We start from the raw sequence: 24,642 nt of genomic DNA, 5'->3' as shown, positions 1-24,642 counted from the left end.
AATAAATATTAATATATTAGATTTTGTCTTTTGAGTCTTGATAGATATCAAGTATCTATTGGAAAGTAGTCTATTGCTTATTATAGTGAAGGATACATATCATGATGGTAAAGAAGACCAGAGCTTTTATCCATTTCTATTCTTTATTTTTGTTTCAAAGTGATATTCAAATGGAATAAACAACTTGTCTGTTTGAGTAGATAAAAAGTTAACAAGTTTTCTTACTCTAAAAACTTGAAAGAGCTCCATTTGAATTTATCATCCCAAGTCTATCTATTATTATTATTGTTGTTGTTGTTGGTGTGTGTGTGTGTGGGAGGAGAAGAAGAATATGGAAGATCGAATGCAAGTCGTAGTTTCAGAAACCTCAAAGGGAGAAGAACGTGGAAGAGGTAGAGGTATTGGTGCAGCTATGGATGTTGATGAAGAAGGTCGTTATACTGGAAAAGGTATACTGGAAGACTTGTGTGTGTTTTGACCCTTTCCTGATGGAAGAGTTTGTGTCATAGGTGGTGTCTTTGAACGTCTTGGAACGGATAGAGACGGTAGTGGTCCACAGAAGTGTAAGAAGAGTGTTTTTGGTTTGTATTACTTATGTGGTTTAGCTGTGGAAGGATACATCTTGATAGCTTGTAATCTGCACGAGGAATGTACAGAAGAAGATATTTATGACAAATTTTCTGTAAGCAAAGTGCATAGAGTTGATGATGGGATATTTATGGAGACTTGTGTAGGAACTGGGAGAAGTGAAGAACATTCACTTAAACTTGGATCGCCGAACAGGATTTACCAAAGTACTATCTCTTCCATATTACTTGTCATTTTTTTGAAGCCGTATTTTAGGGCTATGCTTTGATAGAATACCAACACTTTAAAGAAGCACAGTCTGCTATTGAAGCTCTGAATGGAGCAGAGTTACACGATCGACTTTTAGAAGTTTCTTGGGCCTTTAGTCGTGGTCCACTAGGTACACGTCTAAGTACTAGAAGACGTAGTGAAAAGTAAAGAGAACAACCCACTCGGCTTAAAAAAGAAAAAGAGACAGAACCACTTGAGGCTTTTCATTCTTTTTGGATTGCATATACATTTCCTCCTCCTCCTCCTTGTCATGTTGTTATATTCGAGACTGAGTCAAACTTTATTCCGTTGGACTATTTTGAAAAGGATTCAAGTTGATGGAATGCACTACTTGTCTTCTCTCAAGTCAACACCCTTGATGTGGCGAGCCAAAAGAACTTGGTGTTCTGGAGTAGCTCTACCAGACTTGAGTGAGTCTAGTGACCCATTCCTAGCAACATAACTCACTCTTTCCCATATATTCATAATAGGTTCCAATCATCGTAATGTCATGGCTCTAGATAAAGACCGCATTCGCCCTATTCACGCCAACAACGCCTTTGTGGCTCCTTCTGCTAGCGTCATCGGTGCAGTTGATTTGGCAGAAAAAGTGGTAGTTTGGTATGGCTCTGTTCTTAGAGCAGATTTTGCAGAGATTGTTGTTTCAGGATTCTCCGTAATTGAAGATAACTGTGTGCTTACTGTAGTACCTCCCAAGCGAAGTGGAGAACTGAAGCCCATCAATATTGGCAGTTGGGTAGTGATAGAATCCCATAGTATTCTGCAGTCTTGTACTATAGATTCTCGTACTCGTATTGGAGCTCATTCGGTTATTGAACCAGGTGCACATATTGATATGGACTGTGTTATCCTTCCTCACTCTGTGGTGAGTGCTAACCAAAGTATTCCAACTGGTGAAGTTTGGGGAGGAAATCCTGCCAAGTTTATTCGAAAAGTGGATCCTGATCAAGTCGAGGATACGATTCAACAAGCAGAAAATATGTTTTATTTTACTAAACAACATATTGTGGAGTTTTTTCCCAAAGGTTTTGCTTACATTGAAAAGGAAAGATTACAAACTCGTTTGGAATAAAAGATCATTTTCTTTCTTGTTGAAAAGGAATGTCGAATGAGGTTGTTGTTCTGTGGAGGAAAGAAGAGGCTTATATTCAACTTGTGATGCACTTGTACAAATATGCAACTGAAGCTGTATGTGGTGTATTGTTAGGAACCATCAACTACACAGAAGACAAGTATTCAAGTACTATAACTGTGGATGAGTGTCTCCCACTAAGTCACATAAACCTGAAATCCAATCCTATGTTACAAGTGGGAATACAACTTGCCCAAATCATAGCAAAGAAGCAACATATTGCACTCATAGGTTGTTATATTGCTGGAGAACGTTTTGATGCATCGGAACCTACGGATGGTTTATGGTTAGTCAACCAAGTCTCTCAACAATGTGATACTTGCAAATTGTTGTTGGTTGTAAGTATAGAGTGAGTATTAAGTCTTGTGTACTCTAATAAACGTTGTAGTCGGATAATAGAAAACTAGTGCCAGATGTTCGAACAAGTCAAGTTCCTTTACGATTCTTCCAGATATCTTCTTCTCGAGAGAATGCAAAGGAAATAGAAAAGGATAAGTTGGAATCGATTCCCATATCTTTGTTGGAGAAAACAGAAGAGTTTTTGTTAGATAAGGAAAAAATGGAATCTTTTCATGACTTTGATGACCATTGTATGGAACCCCGTTACGATTGGATGAATAGACATATCAAAAGTTTATCGCTCGACATTGACTAACCGTTTGTTCGGAAGGACAATAAGGACACTTGAAACGAGAGGTTACTCGAGGAAGCTTCTGAATGGAAGCTTGACATAAAACATGACCACAAGGCAATAACATGGGAGGATTATCCCAAGTACTTTGTTCTCGAGATACAGGACAAGTAAATATGGAATGAAATTGAAAAGCTTTGCCTAGAAGAAACTTATAAGACTCATTTCATAAGCCCAACTCACTTACCCAATTCCACTTCTACTGGAAGTTGATCGGTTCCTTTCCATTCCGTTTTGTTTGGAAATATACGAGCTGCTTTCAAAAGAACTGGAAGTGCAACAATACCCTAAAAGAAAATAAAAGAGAGCTTCAACTCATCAAATGACAAACGTACAGCACTAGTAACTAAATATAATGGAGACTCTTGAGCAATCCCTAAAACCTTGCAACATGCTTTGGTAAACTCTACTTGTGTTTCTAACTTCAAATTGGACGAAAATAAATCAGCATAGGGTGATGTTTCTATCCGATCAATAAACAATAAACTGCAACAAAGTCGTTGAATCTCCGACAAATAGGATTCTGCAAAAGCCGGAAAATGCTTACTGGGAAAGAATACTTAAGGTAACTCAGTCTTTCATACAACTACTTACTTGGCATAATCCATAGCTTCTCTATTCTTGCTCTCTCTTAATAACTGTAGATATTGCAACTCATGCAAACGAAATAATAAACTATCCCCACCTTTTGTTAAGTGAACCGCATGTTTCATAATCCAACTAAAAGAGACTTTTAACTTTTACAAAACTCTGAAAAATCCTGAAATACCTTATCGCAGGTTCCAAACGATATTCATCAATGGCACTCACAATGTCATATAATTCCTTGATGGGCTCTGTAAAGTCATCTTGAAAAAGTATACCGCTTTCATCAGCAAACTGTTCTCCAACAGTAAATAAGCCTTTTCTGAAAAGATGCTAAAGAAAATGAAACTCTAAAATAATAGAAAACAACGGAATACCTGACAAATAGCTTGATTAACCCAATGTGAAGGAAGTTTGGTACAAGGACAACAAGCTCCTTCTAACAACTGCTGTGCCGTTTTATCTACACTCTTACTAAGTTTAGAAAGACTCCCATATACCTATCTCCACAAAAATAAGGCAACTTTGTATAACTTGTATAAAAACATACTTCTTTTTGTTCAGCATTGCACTCCTTTTGTTTGGCTTCTGCTATTCGCTTCAACTGTTGGAGTTGTTGCTTCCTTTGTTGGGGTTCAAAATGAACACTGTCTTGCAACTAACAAAAGTTGGCTATCTCAAGTTGTCACTACAAAAAATACAAACCTGATAATAACTTTGCAGTTCTTCTATTGCCGAGCTGAGGTGTTCATACATATTTTGACTTTTACTTCGTACTCTATCAAACTCATTGCTCCAAGTCTCCATCTTTCAACAAAATCTAAACATGGATGCAAGTCAAATTCTATGAATATTCTTGTTTATTTTATCAAACAACGTATAAAGGTTTCGCATCGGCATCGACTAAAGCATCTTTGTTCGAAGTAAATGAAATGGTTTCTTTGATAACTGTTCCAGAATACGTTGCAAATTTTCGAAATGAACGACTACAATACTCATGTGAGTGATGCATCCCAAAAAAATTTCGCTCTCAAGCAGTAATATCAACATACCCTATGGCTTCTTGTAATTCTTTGTCTTCAGCTGTACCAGTCCATAAAGCTAATCGAAACTCTTTGCTTCTAACGGCTAATGCAATTCCACGAATGTCATCACTTTCAGCAGGTTCAAAATTATCACCGACAATAGCAAGAACCTTTTATCGTGTTGAGAACCAATACAGATAAACAACAGATTCTCACCGTATGAAGCCAAGCATCATTGATAGGTGCATCACTGCCAGCAGAAGGGTCTCTTCGGAACGAAACTTGCCATACACCGCCAGACTCGTTCATGGGATCTTCCCATTTCGGTTCTATGCCGTCCTTGAAAATATGAAAATCTGCTTTAGGGGCAATTTGTGAAGGCTGCGGAATGTGATTAAAGACACTGAAGGAAAATAAACGTTAGAAAAAGCAAACTCTTTACAAGTCGGTGCCAATCTCTCACCCCCAGAATTCTTCAACTGTTCGAAACGTTGCAACCTTTTTTAGAGACTGTTCATACGACTGGAAAGTCAATCTTTTGCCTGAAGAACTGTACCATAGAGACCAAGAGAATTGTAATGGATGCATTTCAGAATTATCTTCAGGACTTTCATGCACAGTTTCATCCTGTTTGTCTTCTTGTTGAATTTGCTCCTCTTCCATGCCAACCTATCCTCCTTTTCCAGTAATCCCTCTTCTTTACCAATGCCCTCTACGTCGTTCAATTCTACAATTCCCTTAAGAGAATCATTTGTCCTTTGTGAAAGCAACCCTTGAAAGAGGAGCCGTTGTTCGCTATGAGGCTAACTGGATGTCTACTTTCTCCGCTGATGGGTCGAAGTATCCGTTCGGTAGGGGGTTTTGTTGATGTCCGGTTGTTCTTGGAAAGCATAGAGTGTGGAGATGTTGCAAATAACTTTAACCGCATTGAAGAGTTGCTTGAAGTGAAACCGTTAGGTTGTCGTTCTACTGTAGCTAGTAGTGGCATTGTTTTTACTAACTCGGATGTTTAGATCTCCAAAAAAAAGGAGTTCCGCCAAAGCAACGAAAGAGAATCTTGAGGCATGTTGAGTTTCTCAGGCATGGTATCGTTCCGTACGAATACGCCGTCAAGTATCATGAACAACAGAAACAAGAAGAAACATCAATAAAACAGGAGTCATTGTCATCCTGAGTTTAGCTGAAGAAGACTGTGGGCTTTAAACTAGAATATTGAATCAAGATGCTGAATCAGGTGGAACTTTTTTTTCTTTATTGTTATTTTCATATATAGACCAGATAGAAGCAGCAGCGGCAGCATCTTGTCATGTACATCGATATCAAATAAATAGATTCATAAGTGTGGATATAACTCGTTATTTTTTTGCTGTATGCATATAAAATTGGGTAAACGTCTTACGAACCATCATTTTTTATCTATTGTGCCACTTTACACAGTTTCACAACTAAAAGCATTTTAAGGCGATGCTGTATGTTACGACAAAAGAATTGAGAGTGTTAATTCTTCGCATAATTCTAAAGCAAAATTGTAATTGAAATAATGGTCATTTCATCGTAAAGAAAAACATCAAAACTGTACAGTAGCAAATAATTTTAAGAAAAATTAATCGAGGCGTGCGTTTTGTATTTTGAAAAGAATTTTTAATTTTAATTGTTTCTAACAAAGTAGCAATATGAATAATGAATTCAAAAAAATTGAACTAATGCTGTATGCAGATAAGTTAAATTGCTCCAGAGATATTTTAATTCACAGAATAATTTTGTTTAAATGAAAATTATTTTTTTAATTTTTCAAGTTTATCTCGACTCTATGTCTGCATATTTTGTAAAATTTGGTTCTCTTTTTAACTTTATGACATGATACCGCTATCGCTTAAGGGATATGGGATCGTCTCTGCAGAATATTATTTTATCTTGGTGATAAATTGGTTAGTCATTTTTGTTGCTGTTGGTGGTGGTACGGATAATTTTTTATCTCTGGAATGAGTTTTCGGAAGAAAGTGGATCTGGACAATGATATTTGGGAAGACGTAAGTACTAAAGCTCACAGTTCAAAAGAGTCATCGTCTTTGGAGAACCCAACAGAAAGTTTGGAAGGTCAATTTGTTAGTTCTTACGCTGGTTCACCAACTTTAGTGGACAAAGAAGTTTCGAGCTCACCTATGATAAGAACAACGACGTTGGAAACCGAGAATGAGGTTTCTACCAGTCATTCCTTGTCTGTTATTGGTGAAGAAAGGGGTGTGGTTTCTTCAAATGATCCTTGGTCTGAACAGAGCGTGGAATTGTTACGTGAGCAGTTACGAAGTCTTAGTGAAGTGAATCATCAACTTTCCAAACGATTAGAAGAGGAGAGTGAAAGAGCTTCCGCATCGGAGAGTGGGCGAGTGGAACTAGCTTCGAAAGTGGCTATGTTGGAGAAAAAGCTAGCAGCTGTAGTGAAAGAAAGGGAGTCTCTGAAAAGAGAGAGGACAACGAAGAACACGGATGTGGAGCTGTTGAAAGAAAAGGATGCACAGATTGAACAAATTTTGGAAGAAGGGGAAAAACTATCGAAAAAAATACTGGAGAAAGAGCAATATATTAAAAAAATTCGTAGCAAAGTTCAAGAGTTGGAGAAAGATAAGGAGAGTCAGAAAAACAAGATACAAGAGTTGGAAGGAAGGATTCAAAAGCTGAATGCACGATGTTCGACGTTGGAAAATAGTGAAAAGTCGCTTCAGGAAGCTTTGTGTGAAAAGGAACAGAAACTGAAAGAGAATATGGAAAGTGTTCAGAAATTGGAAGAAACAGAAGCAACCTTGTCTGTGATGAAGCAGGAATTGGAAGATTGGAAGAAAAGATACCAACAAGATTTGGAAAGCAAGGAAAAGGAATGGCGTCAACAAGCTGAGTCTCTTTTAAACTCGGTCGCTATGGAGGCAAGCCGCAAACAAAAAGGCTTGGAACAGGAAATAGAGCTACTACGTAGTAGAGTTGACGAAGTTTTAGCATCAGCTTCTTCTAAGGAAGATGAATGGAAACAGCAATTGGAACAATATCAAAGGAGATGCCGGGACCTAGAAGAACAATTAGAAAGTTATTCTTTATCGTCTCCAAAAGCGGACCAGTTGCGAACGACCGAAATGGAACAGTTTCACAAACACTACGCGGAACTTCTTCAACAATCTAGAGTTGTGGAGGATTCATTGTATGAAAAACTGAAACTTGCTCACTCCGAGAAGAGCCAGATCGAAACGGAGTGCAACTCATTAAAGAAAGAAATTTCCTGTTTGCACCATGAAAAGAAAGCAATTGAAGAACGAGAACAAGAAGAAGCTGCTCGTATCCAACAACTAATCACTGAACGTGATAGGTTACTGACAGAACTTGAAAATGTGAAACAAGAGTTTCATTCATCTCGTCAGAGTTTTGAGGATCTTATCCAACAATACCGTTTTGAAATCAGTGACTTGAAATCTTCTCTCTATGCGGAGAGACAATGGAAGCATAGTCAAAAGTCAAAAAATGCAGCCTTGGTCAACAGCAGTGTTCAAACCACTGATTTAGTAGTTGCAAGACAGAAGCGCGATATTTTTGAGCAGCATCATTATAATCCTCAAGAAAGAGTAGATAAGGCTTCCGTATATGCTCGTAGTAGTGATGCCGTTAAAGAGTTGGAAGGAATGAATTTTAATGCATACAGTTTTGAACGCTTGAAATTCTTAGTGCGACAGTTGTTTGGGGATATGGAAATGTTGCATGAGGCATTCAATCATTTGGAGGGAGAACATCAACATACCATTGACCAATTGAATCAATATAAAGAGTATAAAGAGTTGTACGATGAACAAAAAGAAAGGATGAGTGCCTTACAACGGGAATTGGAAGAGTTGAAGGTCCGTTACAGCGCCACTCTGGAAATCCTGGGAGAACGAGATGAGAAGGTACACGAATTGGAGTCGGATGTAGAAGACTTGAAGACTGCGTATCGAGACCAGATTAATTATCTTTTGTCAAAACTGAATGTACAGCAATAGCATGATGTTTGCATTTTAGCCACAGTTTATGAGATGTTGATTGTTGTGTATAATATGTAATGCAAACTTTTCAACGCGCTTGACGCAAGTAGTGAACTAGGCATTTTATTATGAAAATATTTATTTTGTTCGAGTGACAAAAGATAATATGATATATGTGTGCATATGAAAAAAAGTCCAATCACATTCACGCTTTCCTTTCTTAGATTCCCAGTCTTAATCCAAGCAACTCCACATTGTGATGACTTCAGGTCCCGAGACTATTAAACTATTGTTGAAAGCGGAAGAAGAAGCGTCTTCTGTCGTTGAGCAAGCGAGGAAAGGTGGGAAGCCCTGTTTTTGCTTGTTATTTTCGTTAAAGTACTACTAGACAGGGAAAGTAGGTTAAAGCAGGCCACACAGGAAGCACAGAAGGAAATTAACGCATACAGACAAGAAAAGGAGCGAGAATATCAAGAAGAATTAAACAAGGTAGGAAGCAGGATGGTACGTGGTGATATAATTAAAGCCTTTTAGCACTCAGGTCTTTCAGAAGAAAACACGAAACGTCTTCACCGTGAAACGGAACAGTTTCGTGAAAGGATGAGAAAGAACTTCGAGTCTAAGAAGGATGAAGTAAGAACCCTGTTTTAAGAAACTATGGTCGGAAGCTTATTTTGTAGGTTGTGCAGTTTTTGAAAGAACTTGTGCTTAAAGTGGAGTCCTTTGAAAGCGAATAGAAACCAACCAAGAGACATACGTGAAGGTCTGATTGTATGCTTCAAGTTGGCTCCTCTACTTCAATAAAATGAGAAAGTTTCAGAAAGATAGATACTTTTGTTAAATAGAATTTGCTTATCTATGAGAAAGTTTTTCTAAACTTTACGAGTCGCCGCATTTCCTGTAAACAACGTTAGTTAATAAGTTGACAACCAATTTTGATAAGAAAAGGGTTTGATCAGTAAAGTCAATTCGTCCTCAACCTTAACAGGTCTAATCTGTTTAAAACAGTTATTCTTTGTGGACATCCTGTTCCCCTTTTCTCAATACAAAGTTTAAGTGTACTTACACATCGACAGTTTCCTTGGCGGTCCAATCTTATTATTGGGTCATCAGCGGAAAGGCAAAGGACAATTGTTGATATGGAACCCATTCCTCGCGTACGTCCTCCCAGACTTTGTAAACGAAGAGGAAGAGGTTTATTTGATGGGGAGATGACAAAGTTTGGAGAAAAAGCTGCGCCATCTGGACAAAAGTAAGTTGATTGCTTTCAAGCTTGGGATAGGATATTGACGTGGTGTGTGGGTTGCAGACATCGACGAAGCTTTCGCCCCAATATACACCGTCTTTCTCTGTATAGTAAAACTTTTGATAAATGGTTTTTTTTTCGAATATCACAAAGTGCTATGAAAAAAGTAAAGGAATGGGGTGGTTTGGACGAATATTTAGTGAGGACACCTGATGAAGTCATCCTTTATCCCTTTGCCATCCGTCTCAAATATGAAATCCTTAGAAAGCGGGCAGAATTACAGAGTAGTGAAACTGGAATGAGTGAAGTAAAACAAGGGCTTGGTAGCGTAGAGAACTTAGCTAAAGAGGACAATTCCAAACAGGGAGTATTATTCAATAGATAAACATAAAATCTGTAAAAGTCGTCGTTCGAAAATCAATCGGAAAGGCTGTTTCACTACTCCATTGGACACGATTTTCGATTGGCTTGGCGCCAAAAAATGCACAAGTGATTCGTGTCTACCTATAACTGGTTAAGTCTTTGTGAGAACTCAGCAAACCGTTGCAGAAATAAAACTCTCTCTGTAGCAAGTGGTGAAGGGTCCGTTGATATGATTAGTACAGAGAGAGCCTCCTTCAGACATGCATCTCCAGAATTGATAGAAGGATGGTTACTAAAAGAAGGAAAGCTCTTTAGGACAAAGAATAAGAGATTTCTGAGAATATCAAACGGTACTCTATCGAATCACAAAACAGAGGTAAAGTGTTTTGTTATTTGTCTGGAAAGGATACGAAACATCTCATTTAGAACGAACCTGCTACGTGGGACTTGGACCTGACGGAGTGTAAAGTAAGAGAAGGGCCCCGAAAATATGAAATACGCCTAGAACTACCCAAGAGAGTCGTATCCTTTTTTGCAGAGAATGAAAAAGACTACAAAAAGTGGACTACGGCATTTAAAAGAGCTTGTTTTAGAGTAAGCATTCAAATATGTGATTATTCTATTCAAACATAATATTATTCCCAAAGGATGTGGAAGATTATTATAGTATCGGTGATGTGCTAGGAGTGGGAGCCTTTGGAACCGTTAGAGTCGCTTATGACAAAGAGAGCGGTGAAAAGGTTGCTCTGAAAATTATAAAGAAAGATAACTTCAAAGCTAAAGAATTAGAGCATCTTCAAAGAGAAGTAGAAATTTTACGCTCCATGGAACACCCGAATGTGGTACAAACGTAAGTGTATGACAAAAAAACAGATTGTATACATCGCAATTTATATTGTCATTTAGATATGACATATTTGAGACCAAAACAAGGATCTACATCATACTGGAATTCATGGAAGGGGGTGAGCTTTTTAATGCAATAGCTACTGCTGGTCATTTTTCTGAGTCGGTATGAATAAGGTCTAGTTACTCGTTCGATATTTGCTAAATTTGTAATTTTGAAGGATGCTCGTGATATAATGAAAGAGATATTGCATGGTGTCGGATATCTTCATAAGAGAGGAATTGTTCACAGAGATTTAAAGCCTGAAAATATTCTTCTTAAATCTAAAGACTGGCCATTGGAAATCAAAATAGCCGACTTTGGTTTGGCAAATTTCACTGTTGGAGAAAATGGTACTTCGGTGCCATTAACAACCACCATTGGAACCATAGGATATATTGCACCTGAGGTTATTTTGAGACAGTCCTATGGAGCTCCCGTGGATTTATGGGCATGTGGTGTTATACTGTATATCATGTTGTCTGGAAAGATGCCTTTCTTTGGGAAGAATGAGTTGGAATGTTTCAAAAGAGTTGTTAGGGGGCAATTTTCCTTTCCTTCGAGATATTGGAAAGATATTTCCAAAGGCGCCAAGGATCTTACAAGAAAACTTCTCGAAGTGGATCCAAACAAACGTCTTACAGTAGAAGAAAGCTTGAATCATCCTTGGATGAAGGCGGAGTCATTGAGTAAAACAAACATTGAGAGTGACCGTAGTGGTTTGCATTCATCCAAAAGGAAGTTCCTTAATGCAGTATATAACTATACGAATCAGTAAATATAGATGAGTCGAGGTATTTGTCTACATGAAGATGATATTGATCGATGAGCTGATTCTTGGAATGGTATAACTTTGTGTAGGATTTCTTACTGATAGAAGTTTTGTTGTGATGTTTACTTTACACTGTTCTATATATAAAATTGAATATACAAAAGAAACTCCGGAAGTTCAAGTCCAACTAAGTTGCTTGGTTCGTATTGTTTTCATATTATAACGTCATCTTTTTAAGAAACTTGTGATCGACACTCGATTATCCAAAGTCTTGGTTGAAGGAATTTTCAAAAGTTATATTGATTCTTTTGAATGCTGTCTAACAATCGTTGTAAGAAAACCAATGGCTTTCCTTTCAACATCGCAACTTCATTCAAAATGGATGATGATTGAATCCATTTTTACGTGAGAGAATGGTGACAGGGGAGAGTCGCAAGACTTGTCAAAAGCCAGCTTTTGGTTTTATTTCATTTGCTGCACTACACATATCAAGTGGTAGTCACCGCTTACCCGGGTCCTTATTAAACCTAATACATCGTACAAAGCGGCAACTGGTGTATTCCTCTTACCCTACCACGACACATCTGTTGTTTGATAGTAACTGCTACAAGGGAAGGTACAGGAGAACCAATATTGTACGTTGTTGCCACAATACTAGTGGGTCTCCTCCTTTTATTGAATGGTCAACCTTGAGCTATCAACAACGTTGTCACAACGCTGTAGATGGGAAGGCAGTGAATAACGTCACCTTTTTTCTACCTTGTTTTATTCTACTATCTGAAAGTGTATGTATTGCTTTTTTGTTAAAGCGGAAACTGGTTGCTTTATACTATTTGGCAACAGTTCAAATAATCTGTTCCTCAGTTGGACTTTATTTCAGAACCAAAGTGCCTCAAAGAGTGGATGAATTCGAGAACATATTAAAAGCGTCTACTACGAACAGTCGTAAAATAGAAGTATTGGAGCCTATATTGTCAGCCTCTCAAACTGCAAAACAATCGATGTCATTTATTACCAACAGCGCATTAGAATGGTTACGAGAGGGGCCAACAAACTCACATGTGAGACAAATAAATGATGATAGTGATGACGGAGGATTCACGGAGAACTTGAATTCTTCCATTTATGCATCTAGTAGAGAGGAGTGGGAGAGTGAAGAAGAAATCTTGGGAGAAGAAGATGTATCAGTTGACTCTTTCGTTGAGAATCCTTCCAATCAGCCAACAGTTGTTCGGAAAGAAGGCAGCATGTATTCTATGGTTTTTTCTTCTACCCAATCAGCTCCTCAAACCGGAATGGACACCAATCAGTGGAATTCCAATATTCCTCAAGATACGGAAACAGAGAACCAAAGTTCCAAGCAAGCTGTAGCAGCACCAGTTGTCAGTGATGAGGATATTTCTATATCGCCACCCAATTTGTTGCATTCTTTTGCCACCGTTTTTAGCCTATTCTTCTCATTGTTCCGTTATATGATAGCAATTGTTCAGGTTTTAATCATGATACTAAGAGACATGTGGTTTAGATTCAATCCACAATACAAAACAAGAACGTCATTCTATCCAGCAGTCGTATCTAATAAGGAGACGATTTTTTCGTTCAACAGGAGTTGGTCCAAAGTGACTAGACAGTTTGGGTATTTTCCTGGAGACGAATACGCTGATATTCAATCTTCTGATAATGTTGCAAATGGCATGGATCATGCATCTGTGAAGAAGTCGTTGACGTCACTTGTTCAAGATATTTGGAAGGGTTGGAAGCATAACAATATGCAGTTTGTTTTTTGGAAAAATGTTTCAGAACCATTTCAAGATTCGAAACGAGAATAATTTTTGGTCACCTTGTTATCTCGAAGGTCATTTATGGCAAATATTTCAACTCAAAAAGGTGATAGAAAAGAGAGAGTTGAATTCCATCCTTTTTGAAAGTTGAGAAAATGGCGCTTAATTTGGATTGGCCAACATGTCGTCTCAAAGAGGAGTAGCAAGTAACTCACAGGGTTTGTAAATGAAAAAAGGAATTGTACAAAGATGAACTAAATAAAGTATCTACTAGTAAATGAACTTTCTTCAGGTGAACAAAAGTATGCATCCAGTAGCAGAGAAGGCGTTGTTTCCGCAGTCTGTCGACATTTGCTGGTAGCCACAGGAAAAAGAGCTGTTGTTCGTCGTGACGATATTTCACAGTACGTTGGAAAATGCTTCAAAACAAACGACGTTTTGAAAGAAGCAAGTGCTCGTTTGGAAGAAGTTTTTGGTTTGAAAATTGTGGAACTTTCGACGGAAAGCAAGAACGGGAAAGGAAGTGTGAACGCATTGTCTTCGCAAGCAGGACCTAGCCGCTCCAAATCTTCCACCGTCAATAGAGTCTATATTTTGATTAACACGTTGACAACGGATGAGGAAGATGATTGGAAAGATGACGATGAGTGTTCTTTTTGGGGTGTTTTAACAGTTGTTATTGCGCTTTTATTTGTCAGTCCAAATACTCGTCTAAGCGAAGGTTTGCCTCGCCTTTTAGCTACTGACGCACATATGATATACTAAAGAGAAAATAGAGAAATTGTTAAAGTCTTTGTATAGTTTGGGACTTCATCAGGAACGAGCATTCCAAGGTTCTAGTGGGAAGTTCACTCTTCTTCAAGATCTTGTGAAAATGTGGTATTTGAGAAAGGAACAAGTCGAGGATGAGATATTTTACACGTTGGGTCCTCGCATATTTAAGGAACTATCCTCGGATGGTATAATAGTGGCACTGGAAAAGGTAAGAATGTGATTGGAAGTAACTGTAATTGACTTTGATTTCGCTAGTTGCTTCAAGTGAAATTAGAAGCTGACTACAGAGAGTTGCTATTAAAGCAATGGGAGTCCATGAGTAGTTCCGTCTAGGTGCGGCATTCCAAAGGATAACTATGTTTTATTTTCAATTGATTAGTTGTAAGTTGGATGAACATATAAACAAAAGACAAAAGATTACTGCATCACAATCAACGAACCATTTTTATAACGTCCGATGTTATTTTTCAACCAACGCAACTCGTATCGATTTTCACCTACGGAAGAGAATAAAACTTGATTGAAGAATGGAGCAACCTCGTGTTCTACTTACTACATCGGAAAACATCCAATAGAAATTGAGAGTTGTCTGGTAAACCTATGGCACGAATAAACAACGAGAAACCATATTCATTGTCTGACAATTGCGTTGGTTCCAGATATCTCACTCTTACAACTAGTATAAACCGAGTTAACGACGTTCACTTGCCACATACAGAAGAAAACAGAGTACTAACCTTGTCTGTTTCTTGATTCCAACTGAAGAGAGCCATCGGTAATAACCAACAACACACTAGGCGAAGGAATATGTAACAGAAATTTTAAAAGTTTCTTAAACGTTTGCTACATAAATGAGTAAAGAACGACAACGAATGTACGGTGTCAAACTTACTTCCACTTCTTCATGACGAAAACGACAGTGACTCGGAAGTTGATGAAATGTTTCTGGCCTTATACCAAATATTCCACTCAGGTCTACTTCTTCGAGATGAGGACACGAGCAAAATAACCTTGCCACACTTGGCTCCCTTGCATTCCGACAGCCGGTCAGGTCTAAAACACAAATGTGGGTTTCATGTCCAGCTACTACTTGATGTAATCTATCTCCTGCTAGAAAGCCACGAAATGAAGCCTACAAGGAAAAACTTATACGTAAACATCCTACTTTGACGAAAAAATACTTACTCTTCTCCACAACTCGGGTGTTTCATTGATAATTCTTCTCCAGCGAGTGGCAACTTCCCTGAAAGCTGCTCTATCCTGTACACTTGGAATGAACGAAATTAGATGAGCTACGAGGTCATCGCATAATCTTCCAAATAAAGGACCTTCTGGGCCATAACGCCAAACAAAATTATCCTCCAAGGAAGAATAAGGTTGTAAAGAAAGGGTTGAGCCAGGAGAGACAATGGGTGAAATTGGGTGGCGCGTTGCACTCAACAGTGGATAACTTGGAGTAGTGTTGGGTCCATAAACATCAAGCTGCAGCTCTGAGTCAACAGTTCTGAGCTGTCTATTATTATTGTTTCCAACTGGTGATTTGTTTTGACAGTTCATTTTCCCAAACCCAAAAAAAATCTTTTTCCATCTTCCTCCATTCAAGCAAGGAATTGATTTTATTTTCTACGTTTCTTTCAAATAGGAAAAGATAATGACAAAGTGTAAAAAGTTGATTATTTCTTCTTTTTCGTCTTTGGCGGTGTCACAGGAGAAACACTGGAGTTGGCTATAGAAGAGCTTTGGGGAGACATCGGATAGCATAATCCAGACAGTTGTAGTTTCTGGCTCTTCTCAGCTGGTTTTAGAATTTGAAAGCCTTAAACTGTTCAACAAAAAACTAAAAAGGTGCAAACAACTGACAACTTACTACACATGAGCGTTTCGTCTACACTCATCATCGCCCCTGCGTTGTCAAATTCTCCACAATAGTTTGGAGCGGAAAATATGGTTACTAGCTTACGATCACCAAAAAATTCGTAGCCATCTTCTACTACTTGGTGTGCTCTACATACTAAATCCAAATCGAATCGCTGCAGGAATCTCTCCACTACGTCTTCTCCAAACGTAAAAGAAACGCCACGATCATTTTCACCCCAACCTTTGATGTCCTTTTCAGGGTCACTCCATAATAAATCACACAATAATCCCTGGTCGGGAACATCAGTGGGTCTCGTAATTCTTCTAATTTGATCCATAGAAGTCAGTTCAGGAGATAAACCTCCATGTGTACAGAATATCTTCTCATCAATGATTGCTGCGATGGGAAGACAATTGAATACGTCACAAAAGGTCTTCCAGAGTTTCACATTATACCTAGACAACTTTCAACAAACTCAATATTAGACTTTATCATATTCAGGCCTACCTTCGACGACATTCGTCATAGAAACCATATATACGGTTGATATTGGCACACTCGTGATTTCCACGAAGAATAAAAAAATTTTCGGGATATTTCACCTTATAAGCTAACAGAAGACAAATAGTTTCAATACTTTGTTTCCCTCTGTCAACATAGTCACCTAAAAATAGGTAATTGGACTCTGGGGGAAATCCACTTACGTGGTTCAGTTTCCTGTGTTTCCAGTCGCATAACAAACATACCCGTATTCGAAAAGTCTTAATAAATCATGATATTGACCATGAATATCGCCACAAATACGAATGGGTGCCTCTAGTTCTAAAAGAGGCTTCTGGGAAAGAAATATTTCTCGTGAACGCAAACAAAGTTCTCTTATTTCTTCCTCTTTCAGATTAACTTGTTTTCCTGGTCTCTGTCCACGAACTTCTAAAAGCCTTTCTATTATCAAGTCAGCGTTAAATTGGTTACTGGAAGGTTCACTCTTGGTTCCATCATCTTTGTCGGAGAGCGGAATTCCATCGACACAAGCACCCATTTCTTTAACAAAAACTGCTTATAAACTGTCAATAAAATACATAAACACCACTTTAACTGGGAATAATAGGTTGCCGTTACTAATTAGCAGTTTGTTGGAGCTATTCAAGTTGGGTATGACGACGAGCACTTGGCGCTTCCCCAATCACAAAATTGAAAAAATGGGCCATAGCCGTTTATATTTCTGCAATTGAAAACTTGACGACGTTTGCAGACTAGTAAAAAGGGTGACTAGATACAAAGTTTATTCTATAGTTTTTAAATATGAAATGATAAAGACCAAGGAAAATCAAAATGTTTCCGGCAGAATTATCAAATACAATCTCGAGGGTTTTTACTACAGAAACCTAGTCCATTTTTATTGATACACATAAGGACTTGATAGAGTTCGTAATTGATTTATTAGTCATTGATCATGAACGGAATTGTTTCCGATGACGACGATTTCAAGATTCCTAAGGACATCAAAGTAAGTTGGAAGGGAACATATAGAATGGATAGGTAAACTGGCCATCTTCTTAGTGTCCTTGTATTGCACAACTTCAAGAAAGCTCTTGTAAAAGTGAGTTTCTTACTTCTTTTCGGTGTTATTTAGAGAATCGTATTGAAGGGAAAGGACTTTGTAAGTGTCAGTTATTTGGTTGTTTCAGCAGTTCTTCACTGAGTGCTGGATGGTTAGTTATATGCAAACCAGAATTCGATAGGATGGAGTCCTGTATGCGAAAGCATCCGGAAGAATTCGGTGACGAAGACATCAAGATGTTTGAAGAAACCGTTCGTTCAGGTTTCAAGTTTAGGGACTTCCTAGGTTTTTCCAGAAGCCTACGAAAACAGAACAAAAATGAGTAACCCTTTTTTGCTGCCTAAAGACAAAGTCTCTATGATATATTCGACCACGAACTATCTTATTTCGTGTTTCACACACGATATCAATTTATTTTCAAAAGCGTTAGAAAAAGGTCACAAGATCTATTATCTTTTGAAAGAAATAAAAATGATTATTCAATGTACTACGTTGCAAAGCGACGAGTCCATTCTGCAGCAGTCTCGTCGTGCGCCTTTCTATCCTATGGAAAGTGTTTGAACATGCACTATCAAAAACCATATCAGATACATACCGTCAAGTACTGGTGGGCTATACTTCCAACTAATGGGTCATGAGGATTAGGATCAGTCAACAAAGAACAGACAGAAAGCAACACCTAATCGAATTCATCTACGCTGATTGCATACTCCGCTTTATTGTCTTACCTTCGAAACAGTCAAGGCTGGACTCCAATTGTCTTTTAAAATATCTAAACAAATATGGCCCTGTTGATTGATATTACAATGAAATATTCTCGTACGAAAGACTACTTTTGGTGGTTTGAATGGATAATCAGGAGGAAAAGTTATATCCAAGAAAAAGACACCTAAATACTTCAAATAAACAGAAGGCTTGTTAATATTTCTGTGTTACCTCCTTGATAAGGAGAACCCGCAGGACCAATTAGCGTTGCAACCCATTCGTACAAACTATCTCCTTTTGGACCGGCTGAACAGTTACTAGGGGGATCCAGACTTATCTCTGCCAACTCTTTTTGAATTCTGGCGCGGCTTAGACACTGTATTCTTTCGACTACTTTGCTTACCTCTTTGCAGAACCGGATAGGTTACCAGTACTCCACTTTGACCCTACTGCTGAGTTTCTGCCAGAACCTGAAGCACCACTCGAAGTAGCACGAGTAGTTGGTGTATTTGAGCTAGCCCTTCGAACAGATGACATTGCTTGAATTCAAGTATTTGAAAAGCAGAGAATATAAAAAGCGGGATTTCTCAAATCAAAACGGATATAGCGGGTCCACAAACAAATGGGATAAATCGATTGCTGGCCCAAAAATGGCGCTTTCACGTCAAACGCATTTTTCTCCTTATGGATCCTATTCTTCTTATGATTTCTCACATTGGTATTGTGTATACGCTCATCAACTCCTTAAAAACAGTTGTGTATTGTGTGATGCTCTTATCAAGTCCGTTGGATGTCGTATTCTCTCGCTACTGACAATTATAGTTGTTCCAAGTCAAGTACTCTTGTCATTCTTCCAATTGGGCAGTGCATTAGCTTGGAATGATTTCTTGGAACTCTTGCGAGTGACATGTTTGCTTTGTATCATAGGTATTTCATTCGATTATTCTTCCATCCATTTGTTACCAATTGGAAGATAATCACTGAGACTTGCCTCCCTTTTCTTCAAATCTACTTTCTTTCGATGGAACTGTGTTGCGTATATTCAATATCATAATAAGCTTCTTCTACAATATTTGTAGTTGGGAATTATTCAAGGCATATCTGATGAAGCTCGAATGAGGTGACAGGGTCAGAAATGTTATTTACTTTCTCAAGACGACAATATCAACGAAAGACCTGCTTTCATATATTCTCGACCCAATCACGTCACTAAAGCACTCCCAGTGAATACTTTTGAACTAATGCGAATAAAACAAGTGGAAAATAATTTTATTTTTGATAGAGCTCGACACATAGATACACCGCTATATCCAGTTGTTCTGTTCCTAGTACTTATTTACTTTAGCTAGGGCACAAGCTTCTCAGGAATACTTGTATCTGATTCCAGTTTTATCATTGACATAACAAAGCTAGTAGAAACTCAGTAGTCTTTTCACTTTAATATAGCAACAGGCTACTTTACCAATACAAGTAAACAAAGAAAGTCAGTAGAAAGAAACCCATTTTGACTTCACAAATGCGTTGTTCTCTTCCAACGACACTAAAAACTCTGGTGTTGTCTAATAAATGCTTTTTCTGGCGGTAACGGTTAACGTTGTACGCTACGAGTGGGACATTCAAAAGTGCTATAAGCCAATGCCCCTTTGCCAACAACGTTATGGTAAGGAATACGTGTCCAAAGAATCTTAAGAAGTTAGACAACAACGAGTCAAAAAGAATCCAAAACTCTTACTCTGGATAAATCAGAAAGTTCACCTTATCACACAACTCGATAGGATTGATGTGATCGATCATAAGGTCAGAAAATAGAACAAGAGTATATATTGCACAAAACAATAACGCTGCAGTTAACATAAAAACGAAAATCCAGTAAAGAATCTCGAACAGGATGGACATCTCTGAGTATTTTATGTGACTTGCACGACAAGTCGTTCCCCCCACTGAAGACTCCACCAATTTCCAGTTGGTTTTTTCCTTCAAGGGACCACAATGACAAGTAGTTCTATAACGAGGCCAAAGTTGTTGAAAGTAGTGGTTCTTGGAGATAGCGGGTAATTGTATGCTTTCTCCGTGGATCAGCTTTCTTAACCAAGATCAGTGTAGGAAAGACTTCTCTCTTGGAAAGGTTTGTGAATCGTCGTTTCAGTCAACAGTACAAAGCCACTATTGGAGCAGATTTTCTGACCAAGGACATGTTTGTAGATGATAGAAATGTTGTTTCACTATGTTGCTGTTGTTATTGTTTGCTCATCGTGTTGTTGTTTTTAGGTGAACTTGCAAATATGGGATACAGCTGGACAGGAACGTTATCAAAGCCTTGGAAGTGCTTTTTATCGTGGTGCTGATGCTTGTGTTTTGGTTTATGATATAACTGATGTGAAAAGCTTTGAAGTGAGTTATCCAAATTCATTGAGTGCGTTTCTTTTACTTGGTAGCGTAGAGTTTAGAAACTTGGCGCGACGAGTTTTTGGTCTCTGCAAGCCCTTCTGATCCTCAACATTTTCCTTTCATTGTCCTCGGGAATAAGTCTGATTTGGAAGGTCAACGTTCTGTTCGTCTGTTAGTTGTCATATCGCTTTGGAAATCTTATTTTGACTCTAGGTACCTTCACGACGTGCTCAACAGTGGTGTGTATCTAAAGGAGACATTCCTTATTTTGAAACAAGTGCGAAGGAGAACATATCGGTAGATAAGGCTTTTGATGTTGTAGTAACCAATGCGTTAAGAAGGGGTGAACGGGAAGAGGAGTTGTAAGTAGCAACATCTTGAATATGAGAAGTGTTCTCAAAGCCATTTTTGTAGCTATTTGCCGGATACTGTCGAACTCAGCGATAAACAAACCTCAAGCACCTGCCAATGTTAAGAGTTAGGCTATTGATATACTTTTATGGTTCATTTACATTTCTATGGCGAAACAATTTGCCTGAATAAAGACACACACCTCTGCTTTTTATGAAATTAAATTTTGGCGGGCTTCCTCTCCGCTTGAATGAAAAGAGGAGAGAGAGTGAGGAAAGCAAACTCATTGAAGAAATGTGTTGTTGGAATGAGGAAGTCCACCAAAGAGGAAGCTCCTGTCACGGTATTAACTTCCTGGTGCCTACGTTGGAATAAAGCCAAAAGTTCGATTGTTATTTTTGGTAGAAGACTTGAGAATGGAAGATTGGAAGAAAGATTCTGGAGAACGAGTAGTGTAGTGAGTAATGAGAACTGAAGTAGATATCTGATATACCTATTATCTCATTTAGGTGAAAGCCTTTACTCCGCTTTTGGTTATTACTCGTCACAAATCCATTTATTCTCTTGTTGGAGAACTCAATTGGCAACAAAGTAACTTGGATGCTTCTATTCTTCGGATGTTCAATCTTGGCCTTCCTTCAAACTGGAAAAGTATATTATTGGAAAATATCGCGCATGATCAGAGAGAAAAAGAGAAATGTCAACAAGATGCAATATATAACAATTGCAGTAGTGTATATATAGCAAGAGAAGAACAGTATGCAATATCCTCCGGAATAGAAGAGTCCTTCAAAATGAGTCGTTATTCTCCTCGTGAAAGACGAAAAAGAGGACAAACAGAAACAGAAAAACTTTGTCGTTCTCTTAGATACACAGGTTGGCAAAAAACAGACTAACCCGTTTAGATATACTACGCAGAGCGAAAACATTATTCATATGAAGCACAACGCTTGAGCAGAACAATAAAAGCTTACGACGTATTCTAAACTTTATTAGGTATTCAAAATGTCTTGTTATAACAGCTTTAAAGATATTCTCTACATTTGATAGTTTAGCGAGGTTCTGTTTAGATTATCTGTGAGTTGTTGTACTTCTTTTTCAGTTTGCCGTTCTTCCATCTGATTTGACTCTTTCTCTTCTTCTAACGGATATCTATCTTCTTCTTCATCACTGTCTTCATAAACCAACGGTCTTTCATATTTCACAGTATCTGCATCTTCATCATCAACAAACAACTCTTTCTGTTTAGTGAAAAGTTCCCGACCAGTCAAAGGTGCAGCTTTTCCTTTCGCTGATTGACTCTTCTTTTTCTTGTCCGAAACTTGCTCTGTCCTATTTTGAAGCCATTCGCTGAAGATCTCTTTTGTCACCTTTTTGGTAGTGTCTAACTTCTTTCTGTGTTCTTCAATCTGTTCTTCTATTGGTAAGTTGGCGATTCGCTGGCGTTCCAGTTCCTCCTCTTGTCTTCTTTTCTCCTCTTCTGATATTTCCTCTGTTTTTTCTTTTTCTTTAACCGGCTTCATAATGAGTCCTAGTTCTGCTGCACGAGCTTCCAATAAAGCTTTCTTGGACATTTTTTTCTGTTCTTCCTCTTCTTTTCGCCGAGGCTTGTTTCCTTCGACCTTTTGTGCTGCTTGTTTCTTCACTTGCTGTACATAAGACTGCACCTTTTTACTTTTGTTTTTATTTTTCAGACCAAAAGTTTTATCTTCTACAATTTTTTGTTTTTCTTTTTCGACCGTTTTTCCTTTTTTCTGCGGTTCTTGTTTTTTCGGAGGCATTGCCCAACCGTTGTAATGAATGAATGACTTTGGTTCTACCCACAATAATAGCACAAAGTTTTGTAAAGCATAAATGAAGATAAATCTTTTCAAACAAGTTGTTGAATAACTAACCATAAACATTCATCAAGTAGTATAGTTGTGAATAGATGAATTGGTTTTGGATCATGATTCACCCTTCTTCCTCTCATCGAAAAGCCTACTTTGATAAAACAATAGTCAACTAGGGTTGTTCTATTTGATTATCGTCCAAGCTTATTTATGAATAGAATATATCAAGCAGTTTCTTCTTTATTTCAGAATCATAAGGAAGAAGACGACGAGTCTGACCATGATAGTGCAACTAGAATCTCGGAGTTATCTGCCCAACACCCTTCTTCCGTTGTGGCTTGTACGAACTCTTCTGATTCCACTCAAGTGATATGTATTCATATCTTTTCGAGTGACTTGAAGAAAGCTTGGTTTTATTCTCAAGATATTCAAGAGGGCTCTAAAATTGGTTCGGTTTCCTCAGACTTGGTAACCGATGATGCATTTTTTCCAAAGACTTGTTTCATTGCGTTTATTCAAGGAAAGAGTTGCAAATTATATTCTTTGGATGGACGGCTTGTTTATATTCAAAAGCAACAACGTCATCTCTTTGTTGCTTCCAAGGAACAAGTAGAAACCGAAAATACCCAAAGTGAGTTTTGGATAGAAGAACGTCGAACAGGGATTATTTCGTTGGGAATTTGTAGTGGACAAAGTGGAGACTTCTCTGACAAACGTTTACGTTATGTTTGTTTGGAACGCAACGGAGCTATAGTTGCTGATCGTAAGGTAGCCAAGAGTTGGGAGCAGTTTTGTCTGATACCCGTTCCTTTAAGTTATGCAAATTCTCCTAGAACCAACATTACTGTGCGTATTTTAGATCATCGTGGACGTTTCTTAACTATTGGTGACCATGGAAAGGTTTGTTTCCATAGTGGACCTTTTGCTGCAATTAGAGATTCTATTTCATTTGAATATTCTAAAGACCAATCTATATGTCGTTTGCGAAGTACTTGGAATGGTCATTATTTAAGACTCGATTGGAGTGACTCGAAAAGACCGTTTCTAGTTGCAGATGGTGAAAATGAAAGCTGTGCTGCAGTTTTCCAAGTGCACTGGCATAACAAAGCATTCTTCTCTTTGAAGTTGTCCACAGGTTTTGTTTCTTGTAAACCAAATGGCTCCCTTAGTTGCACAAGTTTGCAAGATAGTACATGGGAACGTCTTCATCTATCTTCTATCATATCTTGTGTACCTAAAGATGCTCAAATAGCTGTTCGATTGGAACGAAAAGCACATTCTAGACGTGTTATATATAGTTCAGTAGTAATTCCTTGTGACTGTAGAACTGCATTTTCTGTTATTTCAGATTATGATCATCTCAAGTGTTTTTGTCGACATGTCATGGAAAGTTGTGTGAAGAGACAAATAGCTGAAGATGAATATGAAATACAAACCATAGAACAGCATGGATTCCTTTTCTTTTCTAAAAAGTCTCAGCAGTTGTTGCGAGTAAAGGAGTTCTATCCTCACAATTTGCGCATCGAGTTGATTGAAAGTAACATGCTAAAGGAATATCAAGCTATGTGGACTGTAGAGCCTCTTCAAGAAGGTATGTATTGTTTTCTCAATCAGTCGATATTACCGCTAACTCTCAACTGAAGCTGAATTGTGTTGCTTTTTATCTTTACATGTCAGTTCCAAACCCAAGTCTTCCATTCCTGGGTTTCTATTGGATTCAGTTTGTAAAGGTTCTTGTCTCGCTACAATGGAAGATATTCAAAAGGAATGTATTCGAAGAATGAAATGTTACCATTCTTAGAATAAAAAGTTATTTTTATTGATCTATATAAG

At 38.0% G+C, this 24,642-nt stretch overlaps 20 protein-coding genes across 23 annotated transcripts; 13 read left to right on the top strand and 7 right to left on the bottom strand.

The window, feature by feature from the left end:
- The first annotated feature begins 147 nt into the window (after positions 1-147).
- Positions 148-1,051, top strand: Gasu_50390 (RNA-binding protein 8A). 2 transcript variants are annotated; one of them, XM_005703911.1, is made up of 5 exons: positions 148-449; positions 510-563; positions 606-682; positions 735-794; positions 844-1,051. In XM_005703911.1, exons 1-5 carry the CDS (start codon positions 332-334, stop codon positions 1,003-1,005), a joined length of 471 nt encoding a protein of 156 aa, XP_005703968.1. In that variant the 5' UTR covers positions 148-331; the 3' UTR covers positions 1,006-1,051. The 2 variants fall into 2 exon arrangements, with proteins under 2 accessions (XP_005703968.1, XP_005703967.1); XM_005703910.1 differs by having other exon boundaries at positions 510-682.
- A 6-nt stretch (positions 1,052-1,057) lies between these two features.
- Gasu_50380 (uncharacterized protein) lies at positions 1,058-2,062 on the top strand. The gene is made up of 2 exons (XM_005703909.1): positions 1,058-1,268; positions 1,329-2,062. Exons 1-2 carry the CDS (start codon positions 1,109-1,111, stop codon positions 1,928-1,930), a joined length of 762 nt encoding a protein of 253 aa, XP_005703966.1. The 5' UTR covers positions 1,058-1,108; the 3' UTR covers positions 1,931-2,062.
- A 4-nt stretch (positions 2,063-2,066) lies between these two features.
- On the bottom strand, positions 2,067-4,107 carry Gasu_50370 (uncharacterized protein). Its single transcript, XM_005703908.1, has 8 exons — positions 3,972-4,107; positions 3,817-3,924; positions 3,644-3,766; positions 3,451-3,599; positions 3,276-3,401; positions 3,017-3,227; positions 2,869-2,968; positions 2,067-2,822 (listed from the first exon to the last, which is right to left on the bottom strand). The coding sequence occupies exons 1-8, from the start codon at positions 4,071-4,073 to the stop codon at positions 2,617-2,619; spliced, it is 1,125 nt and encodes a 374-aa protein (XP_005703965.1). The 5' UTR covers positions 4,074-4,107; the 3' UTR covers positions 2,067-2,616.
- A 3-nt stretch (positions 4,108-4,110) lies between these two features.
- Positions 4,111-5,107, bottom strand: Gasu_50360 (translation initiation factor eIF-4E). The gene is made up of 4 exons (XM_005703907.1): positions 4,755-5,107; positions 4,508-4,694; positions 4,319-4,461; positions 4,111-4,252 (listed from the first exon to the last, which is right to left on the bottom strand). The coding sequence occupies exons 1-4, from the start codon at positions 4,952-4,954 to the stop codon at positions 4,135-4,137; spliced, it is 648 nt and encodes a 215-aa protein (XP_005703964.1). The 5' UTR covers positions 4,955-5,107; the 3' UTR covers positions 4,111-4,134.
- A 10-nt stretch (positions 5,108-5,117) lies between these two features.
- On the top strand, positions 5,118-5,702 carry Gasu_50350 (uncharacterized protein). The gene is made up of 2 exons (XM_005703906.1): positions 5,118-5,248; positions 5,305-5,702. The coding sequence occupies exons 1-2, from the start codon at positions 5,122-5,124 to the stop codon at positions 5,463-5,465; spliced, it is 288 nt and encodes a 95-aa protein (XP_005703963.1). The 5' UTR covers positions 5,118-5,121; the 3' UTR covers positions 5,466-5,702.
- Positions 5,703-6,217: 515 nt separating this feature from the next.
- Gasu_50340 (uncharacterized protein) lies at positions 6,218-8,472 on the top strand. The gene has a single exon (XM_005703905.1). It carries the CDS (start codon positions 6,274-6,276, stop codon positions 8,308-8,310), a length of 2,037 nt encoding a protein of 678 aa, XP_005703962.1. The 5' UTR covers positions 6,218-6,273; the 3' UTR covers positions 8,311-8,472.
- A 15-nt stretch (positions 8,473-8,487) lies between these two features.
- On the top strand, positions 8,488-9,112 carry Gasu_50330 (V-type H+-transporting ATPase subunit g). Its single transcript, XM_005703904.1, has 4 exons — positions 8,488-8,633; positions 8,681-8,781; positions 8,827-8,925; positions 8,973-9,112. Exons 1-4 carry the CDS (start codon positions 8,552-8,554, stop codon positions 9,027-9,029), a joined length of 339 nt encoding a protein of 112 aa, XP_005703961.1. The 5' UTR covers positions 8,488-8,551; the 3' UTR covers positions 9,030-9,112.
- Positions 9,113-9,307: 195 nt separating this feature from the next.
- Gasu_50320 (ribosomal protein L28 family protein) lies at positions 9,308-9,945 on the top strand. 2 transcript variants are annotated; one of them, XM_005703902.1, is made up of 2 exons: positions 9,308-9,544; positions 9,602-9,945. In XM_005703902.1, exons 1-2 carry the CDS (start codon positions 9,432-9,434, stop codon positions 9,921-9,923), a joined length of 435 nt encoding a protein of 144 aa, XP_005703959.1. In that variant the 5' UTR covers positions 9,308-9,431; the 3' UTR covers positions 9,924-9,945. The 2 variants fall into 2 exon arrangements, with proteins under 2 accessions (XP_005703959.1, XP_005703960.1); XM_005703903.1 differs by having other exon boundaries at positions 9,408-9,544.
- Positions 9,946-10,117: 172 nt separating this feature from the next.
- Positions 10,118-11,722, top strand: Gasu_50310 (serine/threonine protein kinase). The gene is made up of 5 exons (XM_005703901.1): positions 10,118-10,277; positions 10,328-10,495; positions 10,549-10,751; positions 10,808-10,913; positions 10,969-11,722. Exons 1-5 carry the CDS (start codon positions 10,131-10,133, stop codon positions 11,563-11,565), a joined length of 1,221 nt encoding a protein of 406 aa, XP_005703958.1. The 5' UTR covers positions 10,118-10,130; the 3' UTR covers positions 11,566-11,722.
- A 225-nt stretch (positions 11,723-11,947) lies between these two features.
- Positions 11,948-13,432, top strand: Gasu_50300 (uncharacterized protein). The gene has a single exon (XM_005703900.1). The coding sequence runs from the start codon at positions 11,973-11,975 to the stop codon at positions 13,386-13,388; it is 1,416 nt and encodes a 471-aa protein (XP_005703957.1). The 5' UTR covers positions 11,948-11,972; the 3' UTR covers positions 13,389-13,432.
- Positions 13,433-13,437: 5 nt separating this feature from the next.
- On the top strand, positions 13,438-14,482 carry Gasu_50290 (uncharacterized protein). Its single transcript, XM_005703899.1, has 4 exons — positions 13,438-13,558; positions 13,615-14,061; positions 14,108-14,322; positions 14,370-14,482. Exons 1-4 carry the CDS (start codon positions 13,522-13,524, stop codon positions 14,445-14,447), a joined length of 777 nt encoding a protein of 258 aa, XP_005703956.1. The 5' UTR covers positions 13,438-13,521; the 3' UTR covers positions 14,448-14,482.
- A 4-nt stretch (positions 14,483-14,486) lies between these two features.
- On the bottom strand, positions 14,487-15,707 carry Gasu_50280 (uncharacterized protein). The gene is made up of 5 exons (XM_005703898.1): positions 15,300-15,707; positions 15,007-15,246; positions 14,852-14,957; positions 14,668-14,790; positions 14,487-14,611 (listed from the first exon to the last, which is right to left on the bottom strand). The coding sequence occupies exons 1-5, from the start codon at positions 15,669-15,671 to the stop codon at positions 14,532-14,534; spliced, it is 921 nt and encodes a 306-aa protein (XP_005703955.1). The 5' UTR covers positions 15,672-15,707; the 3' UTR covers positions 14,487-14,531.
- A 7-nt stretch (positions 15,708-15,714) lies between these two features.
- Gasu_50270 (protein phosphatase) lies at positions 15,715-17,187 on the bottom strand. The gene is made up of 4 exons (XM_005703897.1): positions 16,719-17,187; positions 16,480-16,671; positions 15,982-16,427; positions 15,715-15,930 (listed from the first exon to the last, which is right to left on the bottom strand). The coding sequence occupies exons 1-4, from the start codon at positions 17,009-17,011 to the stop codon at positions 15,788-15,790; spliced, it is 1,074 nt and encodes a 357-aa protein (XP_005703954.1). The 5' UTR covers positions 17,012-17,187; the 3' UTR covers positions 15,715-15,787.
- A 141-nt stretch (positions 17,188-17,328) lies between these two features.
- Gasu_50250 (ubiquitin-conjugating enzyme E2) lies at positions 17,329-18,887 on the bottom strand. 2 transcript variants are annotated; one of them, XM_005703894.1, is made up of 5 exons: positions 18,642-18,887; positions 18,470-18,597; positions 18,262-18,422; positions 18,129-18,212; positions 17,329-18,077 (listed from the first exon to the last, which is right to left on the bottom strand). In XM_005703894.1, exons 1-5 carry the CDS (start codon positions 18,773-18,775, stop codon positions 18,021-18,023), a joined length of 564 nt encoding a protein of 187 aa, XP_005703951.1. In that variant the 5' UTR covers positions 18,776-18,887; the 3' UTR covers positions 17,329-18,020. The 2 variants fall into 2 exon arrangements, with proteins under 2 accessions (XP_005703951.1, XP_005703952.1); XM_005703895.1 differs by having other exon boundaries at positions 17,887-18,077.
- Positions 17,338-17,882, top strand: Gasu_50260 (uncharacterized protein). The gene is made up of 2 exons (XM_005703896.1): positions 17,338-17,479; positions 17,533-17,882. Exons 1-2 carry the CDS (start codon positions 17,426-17,428, stop codon positions 17,857-17,859), a joined length of 381 nt encoding a protein of 126 aa, XP_005703953.1. The 5' UTR covers positions 17,338-17,425; the 3' UTR covers positions 17,860-17,882.
- A 477-nt stretch (positions 18,888-19,364) lies between the features above and the next one.
- Positions 19,365-20,117, bottom strand: Gasu_50240 (cornichon family protein). Its single transcript, XM_005703893.1, has 3 exons — positions 19,971-20,117; positions 19,701-19,922; positions 19,365-19,647 (listed from the first exon to the last, which is right to left on the bottom strand). Exons 1-3 carry the CDS (start codon positions 20,090-20,092, stop codon positions 19,584-19,586), a joined length of 408 nt encoding a protein of 135 aa, XP_005703950.1. The 5' UTR covers positions 20,093-20,117; the 3' UTR covers positions 19,365-19,583.
- A 10-nt stretch (positions 20,118-20,127) lies between these two features.
- On the top strand, positions 20,128-21,216 carry Gasu_50230 (Rab family, other). Its single transcript, XM_005703892.1, has 6 exons — positions 20,128-20,289; positions 20,337-20,451; positions 20,507-20,629; positions 20,679-20,789; positions 20,840-20,988; positions 21,041-21,216. Exons 1-6 carry the CDS (start codon positions 20,228-20,230, stop codon positions 21,099-21,101), a joined length of 621 nt encoding a protein of 206 aa, XP_005703949.1. The 5' UTR covers positions 20,128-20,227; the 3' UTR covers positions 21,102-21,216.
- Positions 21,217-21,257: 41 nt separating this feature from the next.
- On the top strand, positions 21,258-21,972 carry Gasu_50220 (uncharacterized protein). The gene is made up of 2 exons (XM_005703891.1): positions 21,258-21,434; positions 21,487-21,972. Exons 1-2 carry the CDS (start codon positions 21,285-21,287, stop codon positions 21,871-21,873), a joined length of 537 nt encoding a protein of 178 aa, XP_005703948.1. The 5' UTR covers positions 21,258-21,284; the 3' UTR covers positions 21,874-21,972.
- A 4-nt stretch (positions 21,973-21,976) lies between these two features.
- On the bottom strand, positions 21,977-22,977 carry Gasu_50210 (zinc finger (CCCH-type) family protein). Its single transcript, XM_005703890.1, has one exon. The coding sequence runs from the start codon at positions 22,873-22,875 to the stop codon at positions 22,015-22,017; it is 861 nt and encodes a 286-aa protein (XP_005703947.1). The 5' UTR covers positions 22,876-22,977; the 3' UTR covers positions 21,977-22,014.
- A 10-nt stretch (positions 22,978-22,987) lies between these two features.
- On the top strand, positions 22,988-24,631 carry Gasu_50200 (uncharacterized protein). The gene is made up of 2 exons (XM_005703889.1): positions 22,988-24,400; positions 24,453-24,631. Exons 1-2 carry the CDS (start codon positions 23,020-23,022, stop codon positions 24,608-24,610), a joined length of 1,539 nt encoding a protein of 512 aa, XP_005703946.1. The 5' UTR covers positions 22,988-23,019; the 3' UTR covers positions 24,611-24,631.
- Positions 24,632-24,642: the final 11 nt, after the last annotated feature.

Source organism: Galdieria sulphuraria (genome assembly GCF_000341285.1).
Source record: "Galdieria sulphuraria unplaced genomic scaffold scaf_48, whole genome shotgun sequence".
NCBI classification, from domain to species: Eukaryota; Rhodophyta; class Bangiophyceae; order Galdieriales; family Galdieriaceae; genus Galdieria; species Galdieria sulphuraria.
This window is presented reverse-complemented; position numbering and strand designations above follow the sequence as displayed.